The sequence below is a fragment of the Falco punctatus genome, assembly GCF_963210335.1.
Source record: "Falco punctatus genome assembly, chromosome: 4".
In the NCBI taxonomy this organism is placed as follows: Eukaryota; Metazoa; Chordata; class Aves; order Falconiformes; family Falconidae; genus Falco; species Falco punctatus.
The window spans coordinates 70,478,500-70,495,954 of NC_137583.1; the positions used below are offsets into that span (position 1 = coordinate 70,478,500).

The 17,455-nt window shown below is 44.3% G+C and overlaps 2 protein-coding genes across 2 annotated transcripts in view; one reads left to right on the forward strand and one right to left on the reverse strand.

The window, feature by feature from the left end:
* The window catches only part of ARMC3 (armadillo repeat containing 3), a 122,559-nt gene extending 114,041 nt beyond the window's left edge, over window positions 1-8,518 (reverse strand). The window contains exon 1 of the mRNA XM_080384902.1: window positions 130-8,518. The gene's annotated coding sequence lies outside the window, so the exon portion shown is untranslated. The remainder of the gene's footprint in view (window positions 1-129) is intronic.
* Window positions 8,519-12,907: 4,389 nt separating this feature from the next.
* The window catches only part of PIP4K2A (phosphatidylinositol-5-phosphate 4-kinase type 2 alpha), a 115,231-nt gene continuing 110,683 nt past the window's right edge, over window positions 12,908-17,455 (forward strand). The window contains exon 1 of the mRNA XM_080382341.1: window positions 12,908-13,229. Within this exon, the coding sequence (XP_080238467.1) occupies window positions 13,089-13,229 (141 nt within the window). The 5' untranslated portion in view covers window positions 12,908-13,088. The remainder of the gene's footprint in view (window positions 13,230-17,455) is intronic.

A 17,455-nucleotide genomic window follows, 5' to 3' on the forward strand; every position in this document is an offset into this window, starting at 1 on the left:
TAAACCAGTTAAAGCTCCATCAACATTGGTTGATTACAGATTTGGGATGTCAAACGGAATTGCTACTGCACAGTCGACTCAGAAGTTCCTAAGCTTTAGAAGGGTAACCGAGAATGCGCAGTCACTCACCTGTTAAGGCAAGGGCTCTCAACCTTCAGGAGTTACCTTGGGTGATATCCTGACCCAAGGGGAGAGTCCCTGACTGCAGACCTGCTGCTCTGAGGAGGACCAACTCAGCTGGCTTTCCAGGGCTCCATTTACACTCTAGTCAGATCTGATCTGTGGTCAAAGACTGTCACGTTCCTTCTCATTGGCAGAGGGTCTTATCTTCCGCATGACAACAGTCACCATTTGATGTGACAAAAGTGCGCCTGCACAGGATGCATCTGCGGTCAGCAACGGTTGGAGGGTTCGATCTTTGCCAGGACGTGTGCACCTGCTGCAAAGATGTTTCTTGGAGCTTGAGCTCAAACCAAAATATAGTTGCTCAAGGAATTGAAAAACAAAGTGGAACATATGATTATTTCATTTGTACACAGTCTTTATTTATCTTTGCTTTTGAGCAAAACAAAGCCTCTGGTCTTCCTCATTGCGTTCTTCAGCATAGGATGGGAATGGTGCCTTAATTTCTGCAGGACTGTGTAGTACCTAACATCAAAGAGCTGCCGTTTATATAAATATGAAAACTCTCGCAGCGCTGCTCTTACTCTGCAGTCTGCAAGCTTCTCAGCTGTCCTTTCTGCCTGACTTGCAGAGGAAATGTGGCTGTAATTTCATCTGCAATTGTAGAAACAGTGACAGCTTCAGAAATTTGAGGGCCAGATTAGCTGTGGTTTGTGGTATGTCTTCTTTTCCTTCCATTTTCTGCCACTCTAATCCTACCCACCTTTCACATGTAAAACCATATACTGTAGAGACAGCTTTGGGCACGTATCAGTTGTTCACCTGTGATTTCAGTCCTTTTCCCCCTCACTAATGACTTAATCACCAAGCCTATTTTAATCACAGACAAGATGTTCTCCTGGTATTAATCATTGTAACTTCTTTGATTTTAAAAGAACTATGCCTTTTTATATGAGAAAAGGAACTAGCTAGGTTGAGAAAAGGCATTCCTTTTTGCCTATAGTATTTCACATGGATAATTCTACACCCTGCCTTCCTCTGTGTTATGACAACTGTACATCCACCCTGCTGGATTTTGCTCTCAGACTAAATAAATACCAACTGGATTCTTGATCATTTTTGGGGGGGAAAAAAAAAGGAAACTGATAAGAAAAGTTGTTAAAACCTATGTAGAATAACTTATAACCAATTATAAGCTATTATAAATCACATAACTATGTTGTGTCACTAAGTTTAAAATAAAGCATGGCTCATATTATTTGACCTTTTTTTTTTTTACTACAAACAAAAAATGGGGGAATTATACCTGAATTTACTTGTCAAAACAATATGTGCAATGTAAATGGTGCTGGCACTAGCCCTGGCCCCATCTGCCTTCCCAAGTCCTCCACTACATATTGAATAATTTCTGGTAGCAATGTAACACAATCAATTTGGGGCAAACAAACTGATCAGGCTCCTGCCTAGAATGGCTCTTTTTTCACTATGGGACCACCGGCTTTCTCCAAAGCTGAATTCCAATATATTATCATGATTCCCTAGTGAAACAGAGAACGTAAAGCCTGTTAGCTTTGATAACAAACCTGGTAGATGTGCTGCTGAGGACTGCTATGAAGTTTTCTATGACATGGTATAATGATCAAAGCTTTGTCTGCACACACGTCACATTGTTTGAGCAATGCTCCCTACTAATTAATCTCATACCAGGACTCTGGTTACTGATACAAAGCCACATGTGCAGACTGAGCAGTATCTTATCATCCCCCCATGACTGCCAGGAAGTGCCACCTCCACTGCTAAAGCTTACCAAGGAAGAAGCCTTGGGCAAAGAGGCACTTCCTCAGCTCTAGAATAGCTGCAATTATTTTGTTTAACCTACTTTTTAAAACCCGAATAGGCAAGGCACTACAATCTCTTAGGGTAGAGGACGTCATATGTGTAAAAAGGTGGTCTTATGGTGTAGCAGCTTTTTCTAACAGGAAATAACCTACCTTTGCTAGTCAAATCGTTTAGGATAAGCAGCTGTAGTAACCTCTGCACTTGTGTAACTATTTATATTAAAAATTACACTGCTCGTTTAATTACAAAACATTAACAAGAAGAATTGTGTAGATCAGGCCTCATACACATGTATTTTCAAACAGATCTAAGAAAGAAGAGGTTGAGCTCAGTTTACTAAAACATTACCACTGCTTCACATAAAACAGTGGCGGTCTTGTGGCTTGCAGCTGTTTAATCATATCAAAGATGAGTCCGATCACATATAGCACATTACCATGCACTCAAAACCCTTTATTTTTATTCATAAAAACATTTTATGCAGTTTCTTGGAGATGTCACTAGAATCTCTTTTGGTGTCTGGGCAGCTCTTATACCAGTCTTCCTTCTGCTCTCATGAGAAATTAGTTTCATTTTCTCTGAAATCCTGTGAGTTTTACATAGTAATTACAAAGTAGTTAAGATGGACAAGTTTTTCTTTATATAATTTCTTTTTTTCTCTCCTTTCTTATTCTGGTGTTTATGAAGTTGATTATTCACATTTATTTTACATAAAATAATATTTTAAATGTCTATTGGCATCAGGAAAGTTTCTTAGTAATTAAAATAGATTTAAGGAAGTGACTTTGCCTAACTTCCATTTTCTTACAGAATATTTCTTAGAAAATGTGCGTTTGTTATGCAAATCAAAAGAATTCGAGACGAGATTGTTACCTAAGGTAGATTTCTCTAGCAGAGCCATATCACCTAAATATTGCAGGTTTTTTACATTAGAGTATTAAATTTCTTAAAAGGAGAGACCTGATAGATTCTAACCCTTTAATAGCATATTAGGTCCCATTGTCATTTTTTTATGGATTGAAATAATAATATATTACAAACAAGCCATAAAGAAGAAAGAATACAAACTCACATCCATCTTGGAGAAGGACAAGAAGGAGAATCTGAGGAAATACAGCCCACTCAGCTGAACTGCACTTCCTTGGAATGTTACAGACTGAATTCTCCTACAAGCTGTTTCCAAGCACAGGAAAGATAAGAAGGTGATTTGGAACAACCAGCACAGAATTATCAAGGGAAAATTATGCCTGAACAACTTGATTGCCTTCTGTGATGAGATGACTTGCTCTGGGGTGAAGGGAGGAGCACTGAATGTTGTGTACTTTGATTCTAGCAAGGCCTTAGATACAGTCTCCCATTATCTCCTTACACCCAAATTAGTGAGGCACGGACCCTGTAAGTGGATGATAACGTGCGTAGAAAATCAGCTGGACCACTGTGCTCAAAGAGTTGTAATCAACGATATGAAGTGGAACTGGTGACTTATAGAAGTGGCATTCCTCAAGGATTCATAGTGGGAATAATACTGTTTAATATCTTTATTCATGACCTGGGTGGTGGTATGGAGTGTACTCTCAGTAGGTTTATAAGCAGTATGACATTGGAGGGAGCAGCTGTTATGCTGGGCGGACAGTGTTGCTGTTCAAAGGATCTGGCCAGAATGGAGAATGATCTGACACAAACCTGTGAAGTTCAACAAGGACAAATGGGATCTGGGATCTTGCATGTGGGACAGAATAAATGAGTTGTAGCAACAGTGTAGCTACCTGTTTGGGAAAGTGTTTGTTCCCCTCTATTCAGCACTTGTGAGGCTGTATTTGGAGTGCTGTGTACCATGGACAAGACAGGCATTGACACGCTGGAGCAATCCCAGGGGAAGGCCACCAGGATGGTTATGGGGCGTCATGACATGCTATGTGAGAACAGGCTGAGAGATCTGGATTTGTTCAGCCGTGAGAAATGAAGGCAAAGGGAAGATCTTACCGTTGCTTCCAAATACCAAATGGGAGAGGAGCACAGAGAACCAGGCTCTTCTGAGAGATGCTCAGTGACAGGACAAGCAGCAACAGACACAAGCGGGAACACAGGGAGGTGTTATTAGATATATGGAAAAATGTTTCCCCTGTGCGGGTGGCCAAATGTTGGAAAGATTGCAGGTTTTCCTTCTTTGAAGATTTCAGAACTGGAATGAAGTCTGGAGCAAACTGATGCCTAGTGAAATGCTGACCACTTGAATTCTTTAAATGTACATAGGGCTAGATGTTCTAAACATTACTTTTTTTAGGTAACATACAGATACATGTAAGACCTGGTTTTCACAAGAACTGTGCTGCTAGAGCTTCAAGATTCAGTTACTGTTGTCAGTGGTCAAGGTCTTGGTATCTGGTGTTTTCTGTCCAAAATGAAGGCATCCAAACTAAAAGGATGTTTTCATAAACTGAGCTTTGAAAACACTGAATCTTACTTTTCCATGACTTTCACGAGACTTTTACAGGGCTAACCTAATTGGCATCAGTGTAGCTTTTTAATGTCTCCAGAAGAAAAATGCTAGAAAGTCCTGTAACACTGAAAGAATGCACAAACATAACCTTCTCTTAAAACAAAACCCTCAAGAACAGTGGCAACTGTCTAAATTAGAACATGTGGGAACAACTGTAGTTCTCTAACAGTTCTTCAGCTATTGTAGTTCCTGTGATTAACCACAGTAAGCAAGAAACGCTAAAATGGCATATGCTAAGGAAGCTGTATTTCTTGGGCTACAAATTGAAAAAGCTGGCAAAGTTCTGTAGCAGGAAGTAAAATTCTTCAGAAATTTTACAAATAATAAAAATCAGAGCTAGAGGAAAATGGAACTTACAGTGTTTACAAAATTAAGATAAGATCTGCACCAAGCATTTTTTTATTAAAGGATGTGCAATTAAAGAAATACTATATTTTATGTTTTAATCTATTATTACAATGTGTGTCCTTTTACATTTTAAAGGTTATTAAAACCAGATACAGGAAGCTTTAAATCTTTTCAATAACAAAAAGAGCATATTTTGAAAAAACCCCAGCTTTTAGACAGGGACAAGTGCAATTAATAGTTTGTTCAAAGTGAGATTCACCACCTGGTGTTGAGCAAAATACCTTTCAAGTTGAAGAATAAACACCAAGATATATATACAGAATGCCCTTATTAAGCTTACGTGTATTTGATCCCATTCATAAAATACCACAATTTTAATAGTGAGATCTATTAATTATGATCTATTTGCTGGAAAAAAAGGGTTTATGTGCTGTTTTATACACTGCTATCTAACCCCCTAGCTGGAGCAAGAGTGTGTAAAGGAGCACTTCTGCAGTTTCTTGGCTGACTACACCTGATAAACAGAGGAGTCTGGATCAACAGAGAGGTACTAGAAAATCCCAGTTACTCTAGAAAACTGCACACAAACAGCTTGCACTTTTAGCTGTAGTCACTACAAACCTAGAAAGGGTTAAAGGCTTTTGCTAAAGAAAAAGGAAGGGGTTAGCCCTTAAAGACTGTATAAGCTGCAAAACCTAGCAGTTGTGGCTTGTTAAACTGCTGGGAGGTGGAACTGACGGCTGTGCTGCCTAAGTGGGGGAAGTCATAAAAGGGAAGCAGAGGGCCCCAGAGGGAGTGGGGTAGTTGGGCTTCAGCATTTCTCTGGCTAGGGAGGATTGACTTTGAACTAAAATGGATACTGCTACTGCTGGGTGCTGGTTGTGGGGAGACTTTTAGCTGTCTTGTTTATGGAGGGTTGAACAAGGTAAAAAGAATCTGTCCTGGCTTCCGCTGCTATTAGGACTGTGACTAAAGGAACTATGCCTGGGTGTACTAGCGTCCTAAGCCTTGGCTGGAGTAGGCTGTCTATTTTTTCACTTCTAAAAAGCCCAAACAAACAAACAAAAAAAAGCATCACTTAGGTTAGATGGCTGATCTCTGATTGGAGCTGATAAATCTCTTTGCAGACCTTTGGTTATATACTATGGTTCATGCTGAGGAACAAAAGGAAATTGGTAGTGTTTAAAATGAAATGTCAGAATCCTTTCTGCTTAGGAAATTAATACATTGATCTTTGCAAATTAATCTTAATACGTTTGATTTTGTATTTTAAATTTTGTTCCACAGACTTTTTGGAATCTTCTGTAATAATGTGAAATTCTGTGAATCCTGTAGCTCTTGATGGCACATCTGAAAACTGGCAGGCAATGCTTTCTGCCTGTAAACATACATAGCCAGTAATCATTCGCACATACAGATTGTATGCCATACAGTTCTTCTGAATACAGAGCAATTAAGGAGTCTGCATTTTAAAGAGATGCTGGTTTTCTATTTCTCCTTTTCTATTTTACAAATGAAAGAAAGGCTTTGTCTTCAAAATATTTGGTCTGGTCTTTATTAACCATTTTATTGGAAATGCATAATTTGACATCCTTGTAGGTTTCATGTTCTTGTAGAAGATTAACTCACTTCAAATATTATTTTTTTTCATCATATCTTTAAGACGTGCTCCTTAAAAAAAGTGGCAGTATTTTAGAACCACAGGCTAGATTTAAAGTAACTCAGCTTGGCTTGAAGTGACATGTGCCCAGACCAATTTATAGAGTAATGGAACAATTTATGAGTCTGCCTTAGCTGAAATTAGTTTCTATGGCAGTTGGCCCAGGGAAACTCTGTGGGCCTTCTGTTCTTTGCAGCTGCAGAAAATAATTGTAAAGGGAAATATTACCTTCCAGTAGCTAGGCAAAGCCTCACTTACAAACTATGTGATATCCCTTTCCTTAAAATTTGAGACCCTAACTCACCAGTAGAATTGCTCTTGATGACCAGTGAAACAAAAAGCAAGTGATTTATATATATACTTTTGTCATACTGTAATAAAGTAACTATTTAGTTAAACCTAACATTTTCTGACTGATTAGAAAGTGTTAGGTTTAAACAATAATACTAAACAAAATTGTTGCAAGCATCAAAAAGAGCAAATAGATTTTAGAAGTGAGCTTGGTAGTCATGGTTAATCCCAGGCTTTTCTTAAAACTCAAGGTGAGAGCTCACACTCTTGTGTTAAGTTATTCTAACTTTTGATGAAGTCAGTCAAGGACAGCCATTCATTAGCACAGTCTTGCTAGATCATTCTCTTATTCTCTCTCCCCTGTCTACCAGCTTCCAGCTGAGACCATCTTGCACCAGAGGTGGAAAGAAGTGGAAATTTTAGTACCAATGGCAGAAAAAACCTGGAGCAGTTAGGACAAAACAAAATAGTTTTCCCCAAGCCTATCTTGCAGCTTGTTACAAGCCCAGAGAATCTTTCTTTTGGTCTCCACTGCAGCTTCCAAATACACTCTGTTCTATTAAGGATAGTAAACTACTTCATCAGAGGCAGAGCACATTCTGTGCTTGCAAAAAGATTAGCTTAGTCTGCTGATGATATCACACGTATTTAATAAAGTTTCCAAGCACTGTGAATTGACCCTGACTGCGCTCCCCTGTTTAGTCCTTGTGGAGTACAGAAGCTTTATATTCAGTTATCAAAAAACTCTAGACATGCTGAAGGAGTCTCAAACACTTGTATATCTGTGGGGGAGCGGATTTCTTTGAAGTTCAGTAGGATGTGCCAGTCAGGTTTTGAAATGTGCAGTAACTCAGAGAATTAATCTCCTCTTCTATTTTCTTAAGTATTCTTACCAACACTGGAACCTACAGATCCTGAGCAGACATTCAAGAGCCAGCTAAGAACCTCCTGCAGCCTCAGAGGAAGTTGTACTGTCATAATTTGGTCCTTCAGTCTCATGTCAGTGCCTGGACCATCATCACAGCATCTAAGTTAGTTTGCTCACAGGTTATCTGTGAAGTGAAACAAATGGTTTCACCTGCAGTGCAGCATCAATGCGGATGTGGAGATACATTGCCCAAGATATGTCTTTCTGTAGGTATTACAGTCAACACTGTACCAGGTTTGGTCTAAGCTCTGAAGTTTTTTTAATACTGTCCCACGTCTTTCATTTCCCAATGCTGTATATGCACCGTGAATGCTGACTGCAACATAGACTCACAGTGTCACGCTATAAAAAACTGTTAATGAACTGAAATACAACTTCATGTTTTGCCAGGCTGTATGAATAAAAGCCTCTCACACGCATGCACAAAAATGTCCATAAGGCATAAAGGAACAAAGAGAAGACCTGAACTGTGAGGTCTCTCTCTTAAGAAAGCCTGTGTCCAAGGCTCAGTCTCCAGTAAGGATTAGGGATACAGTTAGGATTAGGGTTGCGGGAAGGACAGCTTGCTGCTGCAGCTGGAGTGAGGTCACAAAGGAGCTTTAGAGAAAAACAGTGGGGTGCAGAGAGAACTTGGAAGGGGAGATGTTTTTGTGTGAGCATTAGTGGGGTGTCCTGGTCTAAGCCTCACCCTGTGGTCATGGTTAGGGCTGTGAAAAAGAGAAAGCCAAGAGAAGGGCTAGAGCTGCAGTTGGAGGGGGCTAGAGGAGGCCCATCAAAGTGAAGGGTGGGCTGCAAAGATAAACTGGCTTCAAGAACTTTTTGCTGTGGGCACTGGCTGAGGGTCAGCCTTGGGTTGTGATTAAAGCCAGGCACTGGTCTGAGGCTCAGCCTTGGGTTGTGATTAAAGTCAGGGTTAGGCTTGAGAGAGACAAGAGCTTCAGCTGCAGTGGGGCAGGAAGGAAGGGGTAGCTGGAAGTATAGGCTGCAAGGAGAATTTGGTGGCCAGAAGTCTTTTGTTTGGCCTAGTGAGTTCTAGTCCAAGGCTCAACTTTTGGCTGAGTCAGCCCATGGTGCAACTTAGGGCAGATTCCCCTGCAGCCTGTAGTAAAGACCATGGAACTTCTACTCCAGCACCTGGAGTACCTCCTTCCCATCCTTCTTCACTGACCTTGGTGTTGACCACGTGGTGTATGACCACGGAATAGTTGCCCTCACATGTTCTCACTCCTCTCTTCCAGCTGCTGTTTTTGCAGCAGTTTTTTCTCTGTTCTTAAATACATTATCCCAGAGGCATTACCACCATCACTGATGGGCTTGGCCATGGCCAGCAGTGGGTCTGTCTTGGGGCCGGCTGGCATTGGCTCTATTGTACATGGGGGAAGCTTCTGGCATTTCCTCACAGAAGCCACCCCCATAGGCCTGCTACCAAAATCTTGCCATACAGGCTAGGGTCAGGATTAGTGTTGAGAGAAAGAGTGAGCCTAGGGCTGCAGTGGGAGTGGGCTTAGAAAAGAGGTGGGCTGCAAGGAGAACTTGGCTGGGAGAATGTTTTGGTGTGCGCATTAAAAGGAGGGCTGCAGCGTGTGGTTAGGTTTATGTCTGGGTTAGATTTGGGGCTGGGAGAAAGAGAGAGCCTAGTATTCCAGCTGGAGGGGAGTTGGAAAGGGGCTTTGAAGGGGAAGTCCCAGCTCAAGGAGAACTTGTCAGGGTTGCCTGTCCTGAGGCTCAGCCTACTGTTTTGGTTGGCATTACAGCTGGGCTTAAATTTGACAAGAAAGAGCCTAGTGCTGCAATTAGAATGGGCCTAGAAAGTGTGCAGCACAGGAAGAACTTGCTTGCAAGAACTATTTTTTTGTGGATAGTGCTTGGCAGTCCTGATCTAAGACTCAGCGTACAGCTAGTGTGAGGGTTAGGGTTAGCAGTGGGGAAAAAAGAGAGCCTAGAGCTCCAGTTGGAGGGAGGCTTGAAAGCAGCTGCTAGTGAAAAGGCTGGGCCACAGAGATAACTTGGCTGCAAGAACTTTTAGGAGGAGGCAGTGGCTGAGGGGCCTGGTTTAAGGCTCAACATAACTGTCAGGTTTAGGGTGGAGTTTGAGGTTGTGGCTGACGGAAAGAAAGAGACAAGAGCGGCAGCTGGCTTGGGGCTAGAAAGTGACTGTCCCAGGGAAGTGTAGGCTGCAAGGAGAACTTGGCTGCAAGAACTTCCTGGTGTGGGCACTGGCTGGAGGCCATGTCCAAAGCCCATCATATGGTTTGTGAGAGGGTTAAGGTTAAGGTGGAGAGAAACAGATAGCCTGGAGCTGCAGCTGAAGTGGAGCTAGAAAGGAGCTTTGAAAAGAACAGGCATGGGGTAGAGAAAACACAGCAGAGAGAACACTTTATTGAGTGCACTGGCTGGAGGGTCCTGCTCTAAGGATTTGTGTTAGTGTTCAGGTGGGCATTCAGGCAGAGACAGCCTAGAGCTGCAGCTGGAGGGGAGCTTAAAAGGGAACATGTCAAAGGAAAAGGTGGACTGTGAAGAGAATGTGAGAGTGTTTTGGTGTAGTTAATGGCTGGGGACCCTGGGCTGTGGCTTAGCATAAGATTAGGTTTGCTCTCAGGGTTAGTGTTAGAACTGGGAGAGAGAGCTCTAAAGCTCCAGCTGGAGAGGAGCTAGAAAGCGGTTTGAAAGGGAAGTCCAGGCTGCAAGAACTTCGCCGGGCAAATTTTTGCTGTGGGCACTGGCTGGGGGGCCTAGTCCCAGACTCATCCTCCGGTTAATTTTATTTTAAGGGGTAGGGTTACAGTTGAGAGAAAGGGAGAGCCTGGAGCTCCAGTTAAAGCACAGCCGGAAAGAGACTTCCTAAGAGGAGTGGGGCTTCAAGTGTAATCAAGTTTTGTCTCTTCAAGCGACCCTTGTGTCTGGCTGCATGTATCTCATGAATTCAGTGGAAAACCTGTGCCACAGTGGTGCCTACAGAATAGACGGGTACAGGCAACCATCTTGTTCTTGGTGGTCAAAACTGGAGAGGACAAATCTTTGCCCCATACCTTGTCATGTAGATAGCCCAGGCCCTTGATTTATTTTAACTCTGCTGTAAAGGTTATGGTCAACATCTCTTGTTCCTCTGATAAAACAGCCTTCTTTGGTAAGGATTCATATTTGCAGGGAGAGCTCTTTAGAATCTAGGCCAAGATGACAAGAAAGTCTCCTGGAAAAAAAGCAACTTCATTCCTCAGCCTTGCCTTCCCTATAACAAACCTGCTGAAATGTTTGTTATTACACTTTTATAAACCCAAATGCTTCACTATATGGATCTGATCTGGAAAGAAGATGAAAGACACATATGTGACAGATGTTAGTCACTCTGCTCAGATATCATGTTCTAAACATAATGTAAGGAATAAAATGGGTACTGAACTCTTTTCGAAGTCTGACTTCAAATCTATATTTAGGCATTTTAAGTGACCTGTTTTTATTCAAAGGTGCTGATTGCTCAGCTGCTTCCATTGACTGTAGTAGAAATAGGAGGGTTCTTTTGTTGTTGAATCTATTTTCAAGAACACAAATTACAGTTTAGTCTCTGTAACTCCTAAGTAACTCCTTGCTCTTAAAAAACTCAAAAAGAATGACAAAAAATGAAATATAGCATCTCTGTTCTCTCTTACTCTCCATAAGATGCAGAAAAGGGACCATACAATAAAAAACCAGTAACTACTTCTATGCAGATGGGAGATTAAACACTACTGGTTTGGATTCCAGCACATAAGTGCTATTGAGATCATGAAGGCAAAAGACAAACGGAGAGGATGAGACACTTGAACAGCTGCCTGTAGTGCAACAAGTTTTTAAATTTATGAGCAGCTGTGTAAGTCTCTGTCTGCGCCCTGAGCTCACCTATTGACCTTAGTTACCCTGAACAGCCTCACCTGGTAGTACCCTCTACCCAGGACCTCTATTTAAGCTCAGGGAGGAGTCAGTTCAGGTCTTTGCCTGAGCTATGTTGTAGGTATGTCTCCAGCACTGTATTCTGGCTATACCTTACACCTACATTGTATGTAGCTTGCCTATGGTCCTGTTTCTGGCCCTGTCTTCTGGACAGACCCTGTGCCTATGTTGTGCTTTCCTGGATGGACCTGGTTCATTGCCTCAGCTTCTTTGGGACTGCTGATGTGGGCTGTTGCCAACACCCGGCCCTGTTCACTGTGCATGGATGCTGTGGGACTGTGCCCCATCGCTGAGGGGACTGCTTGGACTGGGATGACCCTCAGCTGCTGGTTTGTCCACCCTCACAGAGCAGCCCTGCTCTTGCTTCTCCCTAAAGATCCGGTCACCTTGCTGAACGATCGGCAAATGAACAAAGCAAGATCTACAGCAGGCAGGTCAGTTTGTATGATTCAGAAGTTGATGCATGATGTACTGTAAACGCACAGAAGACTTATACGCTGCGTTACCTGTGTGTATTGACCCTGAACAGTGATTGTAGTTATCATTAAAGTTGTTCCTTATACAGCGGAGGAAAGTGTGTGTTGTGGGCAATGCTTCTGAGTTGGGCAGATGGTGCCTTTGCAGGATATCGTCTATCACTGACTGCGTCCTCTGTGGCAATACAAGCAGTTAAGATGTTTTTTTTTTCTGTGGGTATGAATAAAAATAGTGCTGTTTACAGGGGTGCAGTACTTCTGCAGGAGGCAGTCTGCAGTGCTTGCTGTACGCCGGCTGAAACGAATCGCTCTGCTTGCAGACTGGAGCTAGATCAGGGGTGGCTGGCAAAATCCCACCTCAAAGAGTCCCTCTTGCTCCTAGAGGCCTCTTTACAGGGAGGGGAACCGGAAACTTGAGTAAATATTACAAAAACTGCACAAAGTAACGACAGGTACGGTTAGTTGGATAAAGATTAGGACGATGGTAGCTCCTGTTTCCCAGAGGACCTGGAGATGAGGGTGGTGAGTGGGAGACAGCAGCCGCCGAGCTGGGCTTCGCCTCAGAATGCCCCGCTCCCCTCACTGAGGGGAGCGAGGGTCGCGCCTCGCCCGCCCGCCCCCTCAGTCCCGCCGCTCGGCCCCCTCGAGCGCCGCCGGGCGCCACCGCCTCCCCCCGCGCAGGCGCGCGCCCGCGGGGGGCATGCGCAGTGGGGCGGCAGGAACCGAAACTCCGCGGCGTTCCCGCGCCGGCTTGCGGGGGCGGGGCGCGGCGGCGCGGTGCGTGGCGGGCGGTGGCTCCCCCGCGGGGGGGGGGCGGGGGGGGCGGGGCCGTAGCTCGCGAGCGGGGCCATTTCAGCGCGCGGCACCGGCGGCCAGGCCGGGATGCGCGCAGCATCCCGCGGCCGCCTGCCTCCTCGCCTGCCCGCGGGGCCGGGGCGCTGACTCGCCCCTTCCCCTTCTCTCCCGCCGCTCGCCGCCTCCGCCGCCGGCAGCGCCATGGCGGCCCCCAGCAGCATCGTGCCCGTCATGGCGAGTAAAACCAAGACCAAGAAAAAGCACTTCGTGGCGCAAAAAGTGAAGTTGTTCCGGGCTAGCGACCCGCTTCTCAGCGTCCTCATGTGGGGGGTCAACCACTCGGTAAGCGCCGCGGCTCGGCCCGCCGACGGCCCCACCGGGGCATCGCCCCCCGGCAGCTGGCGGGCGGGGGGGGCGGTGCGGGGCCGGCTGCACGGGGACGGGCGGGACCGGGGGAGGCACGTGCTGCCGGGAGCCGCCCGCCGGCTGTCGCCCTCCGCCCCGGCGGGGGGGGGCCGGAGCGCGTTACCGAGCGCGGTGGGTGCGGGCGAGGGGCGCCGGGGGAGGCTGCCCGGGAGGCGCGGGACTGGCCCCGGCCGCGGGGTGCCTGCGGTAGCCGGTGTCCTACCGGTCGGTTCCGCTCGTTAAGCAGCGTACGGGTGGCGCCCGTGAAAGGGCAGTGCTGCCGGCGGAGCCTGAGCCGCTCCGCTCCCGCCGCTGCGGGCGGGCGTTGCATAAATGTACTGCGGTTTAAAAAAAATAAAAATACCCAGTTATTGGCGCTTGACTGGGGAAGTTTTTACCGTCGTCCGCGCAGTTTGCTTAAGCAAGTGTCTCTTGACGGTTTTGTGCGCCTGGGGGAGGGGAGGAGGGCCGGTTTCTGATGTGGTAAAGCAGCAGAATTGCAACATTTGCGGAGTGCTATATCACCCTGCGGATGATGGGCTGCTGTGCCTTCGGCAGAGCCTCCGTGCCGAGTGCTGTAACGTTGAACTGCTGGGTAAAGATGTCACATGGTTTGAGCATTATAAGGCTCAAGTCGCAGCTTTACATCTTTAAATAGCTACCGTGGCGGGTTAAAAGTGTAGAGCCCAAAGATCACAAAAAAAAAAAAAAAAAAAAAAAAAAGCAGGTGTCAGGGCAGTTAAGATAAAAACTTGCTCTCTTGGTGGTGCGAAGTCCGTTTGTCCAAATGCTGGGTTGCTGTGGGCTACTTCTTGTTGCTGCGTAAGAGCTTGTGAGAATAACTGTCAAGTGTGCACTCCGAGATTCCAAATTTTGTAGCAGCTATGTGAAACAGGCAGAGCAGTCAGTGGTATTAACTCGGTATTAATTCTGTTTTCTACGCATCCAAGTCCTGTGAGGTTTTTCTCCTTTGTGTATGGTTTGGCAGCTTTTGCCCGAAGCCTGGAGGCCGAGCGCTGTTAGGTGTGTTAGACAGCACAGTGCCTGAAGCCGTGGTCTGGGGGACATGCTGGATGGACCAACACGGCATGGATGGTAGAGGAGAAGCTCCAGTGAGGTTGAATAGCGTGTTTCAGATAGCCCTGTGAGTCGGTAGGAAATGGTGACAAAGGATTTCAGGTTTTCTGTAGGTCAGCTGTAAGCATTGGCAAACTGATAAGAAGAAAGATACTTATCGACAAAGTGAAAAGATCTGTAAATGTGGAAGTGCACGACATGCTGTTTGCCAGAATTGGGCTTAAATACACGAGTTTCTTTTGCTGCTTTAGTGGCTAGTGTTGTTCATAGAAAAATTCCCAAACAGGCCTCTCTAATGAAAGAAAGCAAGCTGATAATTACAGGGTGAGACTTCTGCTATCGGTGGCCTCCCTGGGGAGAGAGAGATCATCTCTGACGAGAACAGAGGTCTTCCTGTTGCAGTAGCTTGTTGCTACATGTGTTCATACTGGAAATGCCGCTACTTTCAGAGGAAAGACCTTTCCAGTATAAAGAATAACAAATTAAATAGTGACAAACACAACACTGTGCATGATTCCTACGATCATGTACTGTGGCATACATAGCTGTTCCCATTAGAAATAAAGAAGCATACTGGTTCATACACAGAAAATTAAAAACCGTAAACTAAAATCCTTTCGTTGGGGGGACTCAAAAGGCAAGCTCAGTAATACAGGAGGCTCGGAGATGGCAGCTTCATGTTAATATGAAGGTGATGGTTGTAGGCATGAAGTATCCACTGTGTGTTCTGCAGATATTATTCCATTTCTTTACTCTGCTGCAAGGTGTAATTATGAGTAATGCTTTGGGCCCCATGGAAGCAAAGTCCTTCTGAATGGGGGGGGGAGCTAATTTTAGGTGTCCAAGTCTAAAGCTGTTGTCTTAGCCAAGAAGGCAGTGTTGAAGTGTTGCAGGCTCCTCTCTTATGTGCTTACCCTGTCAGTTTGTAATGCTTGATGTGGCACTGCCCGGCAAATGAAACTGAAGTATTTGGTGTGGTTGGACTCTGTTACCACAAATAAGAATTTCTCATGGGAGAAACACAAGCTATGTGCATGGATTCATTAAAAACAGGAATTAAGGACCCTTAGGTTTCTTAGCAGAATAAACAGAAATCCATAAGCAAAGGTTAGCCTAGGAAATAAACACAGATCATAGTTTGTGATGATAGAAACTAAATAAACTTGGAACATAGTAGTCATGTGAAAAATCATATTTAAGGCCACTTCAAGTGTGGTGTATATCAATTACTGAGACAATAGCAGTCTGACTCTTACTGTCTTGGGGAATAAGTATTGGAATGGTGAAGATGAGATGTAGTTCCCTCATTGCTGCATCCTGTCAGAATATACTGGATGGACAGACTTGGTGAAGGTAAAAGGGGAAAAGCAGATTTTGCTGCAGGCTTTTTAGCTTTCTGATCTCGGGGCCAAAATATTGCTATACTTGATAGTTGTGTTTTGGAGGATTTTGAGATTTTTAAATTGAATATGTGAAGAAGCTCCATCTAAGGAAAATGTTACAGGTACTGTTCCCTTAACTCCTCTGTCTGAGGAGGAAACATGACTCTCTGAAGGGGAGATCTTGAGCATTGGTGTCACAAAGCAGAGGCCTTATGGCAAAGGTGTAAATTCTTAATGGGGGAAAAAGACCTGCAGGGAAGTGTCTGTAACCCAGGGTTCTTATAAATTACCTTTCCTGTCCAAGAAACTGTAAGCAAATCACTTTGGTGGTTTCAGCTGTTGTTTAGGTAGAAGTAGAGATACCTAATGCAAAGTCCTGCTTGGTAGTGCAGTCAAATTCAGTAATAACTTAGAAGGGCATGTGAGGGGAAAACATGTAAACTTCACATGAAGTAATCCTAGTGCTATCCCCAGTGAAAGGGAAAGCAACCATGTCCCATCTTGTAGATGAGATTTTAATACTGATGACTTGCAGCAGCAAAGACTAATTGTCAGTGCACTTGGATCTTGCAGGCATATGCATCATTAGTAGTTGATCTTATCTCAGTATTTTGCCCTGTGTCAAAGATAAACTGGCTGTGCTACTGAAACAAATACATAAACTCAGTGGTTGGTGTGACTTAAAGCTATATTTTTAGCTAGTTAACATAACTAATAATATTTCATTTACAACTGATGTGGTAAATAACATCCTTACTCTTGCCTCCATATTGTCACTGCTACTACACTTCCAATAACTGTGGGAAGGAGAGGGAAGAAAGGTGGTGTGAAACTTTGCCTAATGCTTTTGAAAGTAATTCTTTCCTCCTTGTTCTCTGTGCCAAAAATGAAAATCAAAGGTTCTGTGTTTCCTATAGCCTATGATGATAGTCCTAGGCACAATGAATGGTGAGTCTGCTCTTGTGTTGGTTGCCTGCTTCTGATAAAAGCTTGTTAGGAAAGCTTGGGAATTTGTAGGGAGCTAGGCTTGGGTCCTTCAAAACGTAGCACTCCCAAAGATGGAAGAAAATTAATAGAAGTGGGCTTTTTATAACTAATTTTGAGCTAAAGACTGCTGGGGATGTTGCCTACTCTGTCAACCATTAAGTTAAATATATTTAGCAGAAGAGAATGAATGCCTAATGAACTTATTGAGCATACTGTACAAGTTAAAAAAGAAAAAGCAACGAAAACCAAACACACACATCCATTCCCCCCCCCCCCCCCCCCCCCCCGCCCCAGTCCCTGGAACCTGTAATCACCATCTGTTTCTTGGATGATTACAAGCTGATCTAAAAATTTAGCAGTGCCTGACTTGTCAGTGGCACTTGCTGCCTAATAAGCAAGTGCAACAATAAGAATATATGGATTAAATAACTCCCCCCCCCCCCCCCAGCATATTGCAGAATATGTCAGAAACCGTGTACTTTGGGTGAAGAATTCAACAGATAATAAACTCAGTGACCTCCTTCAACTGCTCACATGAAGTACTGTGAACCTGGTGCTACTGTTGCACCCTCATCTTTAATCTGGTTTGATCTTTTTAACAAAAGTGGAACACCACCAGGACAGAGTAATATAAGGAGCAAGAGCTGTGGTACTGTTCTATACACCAGTGTAACTCCTGGATTCATTTACCATTACAGTTAGAAGTGGGGAGGGGAA